We start from the raw sequence: 8,171 nt of genomic DNA on the forward strand, positions 1-8,171 counted from the left end.
CTGCTGATTTGGACTCTACAGCCATTATCCTACCCCACCCCTCCCCAACCCTCGGGACCACTCTTCCCCACCCCTCCTGCTCTCTTCTTCATTCTTTCAGTTCCAGAGATGTTTTGTTGTCATCTCAGATTCTACAAACTTCTCAGAATTTGTTCAAGTCTCCCCAAAATCAAATGACTAGCCCCACAACCACCTTGCCCCAGCATCAAAGGCAGACATGGGACAGTTCAGGTGCTCACTTAAGGAGAATGCAGGCATGGTGACCAATCAACAGCACCTGAGCTTACCTCATGCCAACCTGACCCGAGCTGGTACCTCCCACCCCCACCCAGAGAAAGACACAGCACCTAACTCAATGCCTGGCACACAGAGGTGATGGAGAAAGGACAAATCAATTTCCTCTTCCCCTCATGCCCAAACGGGATAGCTGGGCTCACGCGCCACAGGTGTGTGAGCCACCCACGCACGGACACGCAGCCAGGCTTCCCCACCCACTGACCACCCCAGCTGAACCACTGGACTGCCCCAGAGCAAGCTGGATCACCAGTGGCTTGCCTGCGTCACAATCCAGTCACTCTCCCACCCTGGCACCTGGCCTTGGCCTGAGCAGACAAAGGGTCCTCACCCATCGAAGGCCCTGGATGCGGCTGGGGCGCCGGTGTTCGAGCAGCAGCTGGTAGGAGCAGCTTCGAGGCCGGTGCATCCTCCTGAGCACCATGTTGAGCAATGTCCCCTCCGGCACCACGTCAGGAAGGCCTCCCACCTGCGGCGCTCCCAGAGCTAGGTTGCTCTCCACACCCAGGCCCACCTGCCAACGGCTCTCACCTGGCCAGCCCACCTGTGACACAGGGAGGGAGGAGGACAGCCATGGGGCAAGAGCAGGGCCTGGACCACAGCACTGGACCACAGCACAACTGCCCCAGGCAGAAGCACTTCCTTAGAGTCCTCCGACTGGTCAGGCGGAGGTGCAGCAGCCCTGCCAGGAGAGGGAGGAGGAGCAGGAAGACCTTCTCCAGGGCCTGCCAGCCTGGCCTAGCGCACTTAGGGTCTCCAGCTGGCTCAGAGAGAGCCCCTTCTTCTCAATCCTCCTTGGAATGCTGCCCCACCCCACTGCTCTTGCCTCTGAAGAGCTCCCAGCACCTCCTAGTATGAGGCTATGGATCCTCAGAAATGCAGCTTCAGCTCAAATCTGCTCTCTCCCCTCCTAGCTCACCCCTGGCCAAGACTTTCTCCCACCCGAACCCCCCACCAAGGCTCCCGCCTTCTCCTGCTCTTCCCTGACACTGACCCCCACCTTACCCACCTTCATGCTCCTGTCCAAGCTCACACAGCTGTGCAGGCTCTAGCAAAATGTTGGGGGACTCCCAGGGAGCCCCTCGGCTCTGATGGGGGATCCTGGAGGGTGCAGGTAAGTCCCAGGTGCAAAAAGCAGAGCCAGTCCCTAGCTGGGTCAGCTGCCAGGGCGATCAGACACATGGAGGGCGGAGAGGTTCCTCTTGGGTGAGTAGGGGCCTGGGGCCATAGGGGATGCCCCCACTCCTGCCACAAGAAGCCCCGAGACCGCCTTCGGTCCAGACGAAAGGGCCAGCTGGCACCAGGAGCTGAAGTGAGCCTGCAGCTGGCACTGGTCCGGGCGGGAGCTGTCACACCCCCTGTGCTGCCCGTCCCCTTTCCTCCTGGGACTGACCGAAGGGGCGGGGACGAGGCGCCATGCCTTACGGTAGGAGAGGGCGTAGGGGAAAGGGGCGGGCACAGGCGTGGGTGGAGTCCCAGCCCGGGGGTATACCCGGCAGGCACCAGCTGGAGTCCAGAGAAATCCCAGGGGCAGGGGCGGCCCTGGGGTGTGTGCAGGGCTTGCCGTGGCCGGGACATCGGGGTAGGGGTGGTAAGCGGTTGCACGGCCGCCACGTGGCCGGGAGGAGAAATGCAAACAAGGAAACCAGGGAAACGGGGGAGGGGGGGGTGAGTCATTGCAGCTCCACCCGGAGGGAAATCCGGGCTGGGGCCGCTTCCCGGCCAGGGGCGTTCTGCCTCCTGTGTCTGTTCAGGGTCTCCAGCAGCCCGGGAGAAGGAATGGGTGACTTTCCCGTGGGGCATTCCCCCTGCCGAGTCTCCAGCAGCGTTCCCAGTCACACTGTACCCCCCACTACCCGCCCTGCCACAAACATTGTAAGCGGGAGGGGAAACAGAGGCTGGAGATCAAGGACCCCACTCTAGGATGGATGGGGGCCCGACCTGTGGTCCTAGGAGGACACTGAAGTGTGGCACAGCTGCTAGGAGAGAAGGGGGCGCTTAGACGGCTACCTCCCGCAGGCGCTCTGCTCCCCTTGAACGCGCCTGGCTTCCAGGCCGGGAAACGGGTGGAGGCGACACCTGGGATTCTGGCGTCCTACTATGCTGGCGCATTACCAAGGCCCTACGCCTCACCGGGCCTCAGTTTCCACCACCACGCAGATGGCCCAGCGCCACCCCGTTCCTGCTTCGGAAGGGCGGAGAGACAGTGGCACAGGGAGAGCGTCTCCTGTGGTGCCCTGTATGCTCAGGACGATCCTGAGAGTTTGGAAGGAGGCGCGTGCCCCGCCCCCGCTTTGGAGACTCAATGCCTTTATGCCCCTTCCCCTCTTTGCTGTTGAACCGGCCTCCAGACAGGGAAGGATCCTATCAATCCCTCTCTGCTTTAGGAGGCCAAGTCCCATCCTCCATCAGTGATTATTTTCATGAATGAGGGAAGAGGATATTTAATTGTGATTAAAATTTCGATTCTGCTGTGTATATGTATAAAACAGATGTTCTCAGGAGCTTATTAAAATGCATATTCCAGGGCCAGTGGGGATAGTGGTGGTTAAGGTGGCAGGATACCACATGGCCCACTGTGCAGTCTGAGTCCTGGACCCAGGGGGTTGAAAAACACGCTGGGTGCATGTGCCATATGCCCAAAATCCCAGAGGAAAATAGAGACGAAGGGATTGTGCATGACCATCTCCCATGGGGGTGCTTTCTCACTTTTCTCCTCTCTCTCTCTCTCTGTCTCCGTCTCTCTCCTGCAAGTGCACACACCCTCTAGCAAAATAAAATTTTAAAAATGAATATTCTGACCCTCTCCCTCCAAATTCAGATTCAGTCCTATTGGCCTGAAAGACCAGTGAGTTTTAAATGCTCCTGTAGGGAGGGAAGAGAGCCTGAATCTGGCCTTAAATAAAAACCCACTTGCACAAGTTCTGGAAATCTGGAAGAAGGAAGAACAGCTTGGATTTTGGCAAGCAAGGATAACAGGCCAAGGGTCACAGGAATGCATGGGGAAGTGTGCTGAGGGGGCTGCCGGGTCCAGTGATCTGGGCTAGAAGTTCTTGCAGGAGAGTTTCCTGGTACTGGCAGTAGGGTCAGAAAGGAATCCCTTATTTCCTATTCCTGCAGCCCCTGCACTAGGTAGGTGGTAAGGAGGACATCTGTTGACTGTAGACCTTTCGGGGAGCCTCAAAAGCTAATCACCTGGCACCGTGTCAAGTGCTCTCCACGGACTTGATCCCTGCCACCAACCTGTGGCGTAGGTTAGATGCTACTGTTCTGTTCTCCCCACTTTACCAGTGGGGAAGCTGAGGCACAGAGGTATTAAGTAGCTTGCCAAGGTCATCCAGCTGGTAGACATTGGAGCCAGGGCTTGAATCGGGTTGTCTGGCTCCAGGTAACCTCCCCGCTACACTGCATGTGCTCTGTCTCATTCTATTTACTCTTCTGATCTAGACTATGTTGCCTAGGGAGAATACTAAAGAGAGGGAAATGGAGTGTTCTTGTGAGGGGAGGAGGCTCCGGGAGCAGAGATCCCAAAAGAAAGTCATTGACATAAATCAAGCACACTGTCCCCCATGTTCCCTCTCAAAACCACTGTTGACTTTCTTCTTTTTTTTTTTTTTTTGGAGAGATTTTTGCTACAGGGCACGTGCAGTCACCAGACAGACAGAGAGGAGAGAAAGAGAGACAGAAAGCGAGAAATCACCCCCCAGGGGGGATGGCCACGCCGCAATCCCTTCTCCTCCATTCTCCTCTAGGGATATCTTGGGTATGCATGCACACGTGCCCGGTGTAAGTTAAGTTTAAGCGGTCCGGGACTTAAACCATGGTCAGCTACATGGGAGTCCAGCGACATAGCCATTACGCTAATTGCTGGTCCCTCTTCTTTTTTTTAAGAACTATTTTATTGGATCAGCAGATGGTGTAGTGGTTAAGGCACTGGACACTCCCACATGGCCGACCATGGTTTGAGACTTGGACCTGGTGGTTTGCTTTCTCACTTTTCTTCTCTCTGTGTGCCTGTCTTTCTCTGGTCAAATGAAAACGACTGAATGAATAAATAAAATAAAATAAATAATTTTTAAAGATAATTATTGTATTTAACTTTATTTTTAATTAATTAATTTTATTTTAATTTGACCAGAGAGGGACAGAGTGAGAGAGAGAGAGAGAGAGGAAGAGAGAGAGAGGAAGCAAACCACCATGTGGGAGTCCAGCACCCTTAACCACTATGCCCCCTGCTAGCCCCAGCTTTCTTTTTTCATATCTGTTTCTCATTTCCCTTGTCCTAGGAGGCTGGGCAGATTGCCTGGGGACACCATAGGGATTAGAACTTCCATGCCTCTAATTTCTATTGCTGCCAGGCAAGGCCCCCAGCTTCCCAGTAAGGCAGACAATGAGGCAGGTTTTTCCTTTGTCAAGATTCCCAGCTGGGGCCTGGTCAGTGGAATGACTGCTCAGTAGATATTTAATGGAGACTGAGGCCTGGAGGGGGCAGGGGTCTACAGAATATGTTTGAAGACATCCAAGCCAGAAGATGAGTCATCTTGAGGACAATCATGCCATGTCCTGGTGCAGCCTCCACCCTTCCCTGCCCATCATTAAATGCCTCGCAGGTGTGTTAAGACAGATAAATGATAGCAACAATAGTTAAGATGAGCTAGGTCCCATTCTTGATACTTTATATAGTAACTGACTTAATTGTCACAGTGACCCTGAAAGATAGCTGTTATCGGGGACCAGCAGTTAGCGTAATGGCTATGTTGCTGAACTCCCACGTAGTCGACCGCGGTTTGCATCCCGGACCCGGTGGCTTAAACTCACGCCGGGCGTGTGTGCGTGCGTGCCCAAGATCCCAAGAGGAGAATGGAGGAGAGGGGATTGCGGCGTGACCATCCCCCCTGGGGGGTGATTTCTCGCTTTCTGTCTCTGTCTCTCTCTGTCTGTCTGGTGAGCACACACGCCCTATAGCAAAAACCTCTCCAGAAAAAAAAAAAAAAGATAACCGTTATCATTATCCCATTTTGCAGATGAGGAAACCAAGACACAAAGAGGTTAAATTATTTGCCCAAGGCCCCACCACTAGGATGTGGTAGAGCAGTGAGGAATTCTACGCAAGTGTTTGGATCTTGTGCTTTTGCCTCAAACATTCTGACAGCTCCTAGCCATGGGGAAAAGTCCACATCCAGAATCACTTTCCCCTACCTCAGTGCACAGGCTCCAGGAAAAGAAACAGGAGCAGGCAGAAGGCAGGAGGTGAACCGCTGGCCCTTTTGCCACAGTCCAGCTACACAGGGAGCTCCTGTCATGGCGTGGACCTCCTTAAACCCTCCCCATTTCCTTCAGGCAGGTGGCGTATACTCAAGGAGGGTGGTATAGGTGAGGAAGGTGGACCGAGTGACTCTGGGCTGGATTTCTACCTCCATCCCCACCCTCACCCCCATCCCCGGGCCTCTACACTTGTCTAGCCCACAGCTTTCCGGCTCTCCCTAGGAGCCACACATTGGATGTGTCCAATACTCCCTTCTCACCCAAGCCCTCATCCTGCCTGGCCTCGTCCTACTCCTTGTTCCCCAGGCCCACCAGTCTGGGAAAGTCTTAGTAAGGAACCTGATACCCTAGCTTCATCCTTATCCCCCATCCAGTCAGGAACCAAATCTGGGTGATCCAACCAATGCAACATCTCATGTTCATACTTGACCTCCCATCCCCACTGAGGCTGCTCTAGCCTAGTGACGGTCTTTCCCAGCACTTACTACATGCAGCATACTGTTAGTCACGTTAGAAGCATCCTTTTATCCTCAAAACCATTTCTATTCGTCAGTGAGAAAACAGGCACAGAGAGGCAAAGTAACTTGCCCCAGGTAGCTGGTAAGTAGGACAGCCAGACTCAAGCAGTCTGACTGCAGGCTCCGTATTCCTTTTTTTTTTTTTTTTTAAAGGTTTTTGCCTTAGATGTGTGTGCTTGATGGAGAGACAGAGAAACAGTGAGATGGAAAGTGAGAAATCATCCCCCCAGAGAGGATAGCCATGCCACAATCCCTTCTCCTCCATTTTCTTTTGGGGATTTGGGGCACGCACACATACATGTGCCCAGTGTGGTTGTTAAGCCACTGGGTCTGGAACTCAAACCGCAGTCAGCCATGTGGGAGCCCAGTGCCTTAGCCACCATGCTATCTGCTGGCTCCAGACTGCATATCCACTATTTCTTACTGCTACCCGCCCCCTGAGCCCATTGCTGCTTGCAACCTTGCCTCTCTCAGACCTTCTCTATGCATTGCCACAAGCATTTTAAAAGAATCTTTAATTCATTCAACAACATGTATAGTAGGAATTCCAGAGGAATTCTAAAACTAAACCTCAGCTATTGTCCCAAAGCTTTAGGACCACAGAGCCTAGTGGAGTTAGCTTCATCTCTGTAACACGCTCACTGCCAGCACAGGGTCAAGCATAAAGCAGCTGTTTAATGATTATTGGGAGAAATAAAATGAATGGAAACCATGGGAGGCCCGCTGGTACTTGCTGTGGGCCTTTACACAGGGCAGGGCGCAAGGAAGAGGGGCTATTTTTCCAGTTCATTTTCAAGCCATTTCATTCCATCTCCCTCCCTCCTTGGTGTCAGTCTTCTTCTCCTTTTTTTTTTTTTTTTTCCTCTGCCCTGGGTTGCAAAATTTGCTTACAAGACTCAAACATGTCACCTAAGGTTGGTTGGTGGGATGGGGAGTGGGAGGTTAGAGAGGGTTTTAATGAATAGGCCTCTGGAGGAACTCCAAGAAAGGGCCAGTTGGGAGACTAGCTCTAAAATAAAGTAACCGAGGTTGTAAGGGCTGTGCTGGGGACCTTGGCCTCTCACCACCTCCCCAGGTTCTACCTTGGCCATGGATGGTCAACATTCGGGGGAGACTGAGAAGAGAATGAGCCCAAATATCCTTATCTGGACTCTATCTCCTGGCTCTGAATGGTTTAAGGCCCTCTGGCTTTTGCCCTGGTTCCTTCTTCATGGGTGGTTCCAGTTCAGTTCCCCCATCTCCTTCACTGCGCACTCCTGGGGTAGAGGGCAGATGCAGGAGCTGGAATTCTGATGGGCACCTAGCCAAACTCTCCTGGATCAACAGGCCACAGCCAGTCACTTACGAGCCACTTGTGACAGTGATGAGAGATTGTGGAGAGACGGGCTTCTGGCTTCTCCAAATGGGGAGAATGGGGACTCACAGTCAGGGCTAGGGACCAGGAGGAACTTGCTGATACAAAAGAAAAGACACACACACACATTTCCCTGGAGGATGATTTTTCTAGCACGTGCTGGTGTGCAGCAGGGGAAGGAAATAATCATCAAACAGACCTGTGGGGGTGATGGTAGCGGCCAGAGAGTGGAGAGAGGGTGAGAGAAGCCAGGAGAGAATACAGAGGCAGATCTGGAGGTGCCCTTGACAGGAGCAGAACAGGCCTGCCACTCAGGCAAATGTGGTGTCTATGAATATGCAGGAATTAATAACTGTTTTCTCCCCCTAGGTTCTGCTTCTTGGAGCGTGTGTGCATGTGTGTGCACATGCACATGCATGCATATGCGCGGGGGGTGGGGTGGGGAATAAAATAAATGGAAACCATGGGAGGCCTGCTAGTATTTGCTGTGTGTGTGTGAGTGTGTGTGTTTGTTCCCAATACCCAGGAGACCTTTCATCTGACCTTAAGTGATCAGTGCTCTGAAGTGTCTGCTCCATTTCAGTTGTGGACACCCTCTATCCCACTTTTTCTTTTTTCCTTTTTCTTAAAAGAATTATTTATTTATTTTATATATATATATATATATTTTTTTTTTTCCCTCCCAATTCTCTATTAACTGAAATGGAGAGCTTCATACTTGTATAATCTCAGCCGGTCTG

At 52.7% G+C, this 8,171-nt stretch overlaps 1 protein-coding gene across 1 annotated transcript in view; it reads right to left on the bottom strand.

Moving 5' to 3' along the window:
• Window positions 1–1,669, bottom strand: part of RAPGEF3 (Rap guanine nucleotide exchange factor 3) — a 25,460-nt gene extending 23,791 nt beyond the window's left edge. Inside the window, exons 1-2 of the mRNA XM_006168575.3 lie at window positions 1,304–1,669; window positions 626–838 (exon numbers count right to left, since the gene is read on the bottom strand). Of these exons, the coding sequence (XP_006168637.1) occupies window positions 626–838; window positions 1,304–1,309 (219 nt within the window). The 5' untranslated portion in view covers window positions 1,310–1,669. The remainder of the gene's footprint in view (window positions 1–625; window positions 839–1,303) is intronic.
• Between the last annotated feature and the right edge of the window lie 6,502 nt (window positions 1,670–8,171).

This window comes from Tupaia chinensis, unplaced genomic scaffold (genome assembly GCF_000334495.1).
Source record: "Tupaia chinensis unplaced genomic scaffold, TupChi_1.0 Scaffold145870_1, whole genome shotgun sequence".
Lineage (NCBI taxonomy): Eukaryota > Metazoa > Chordata > Mammalia > Scandentia > Tupaiidae > Tupaia > Tupaia belangeri.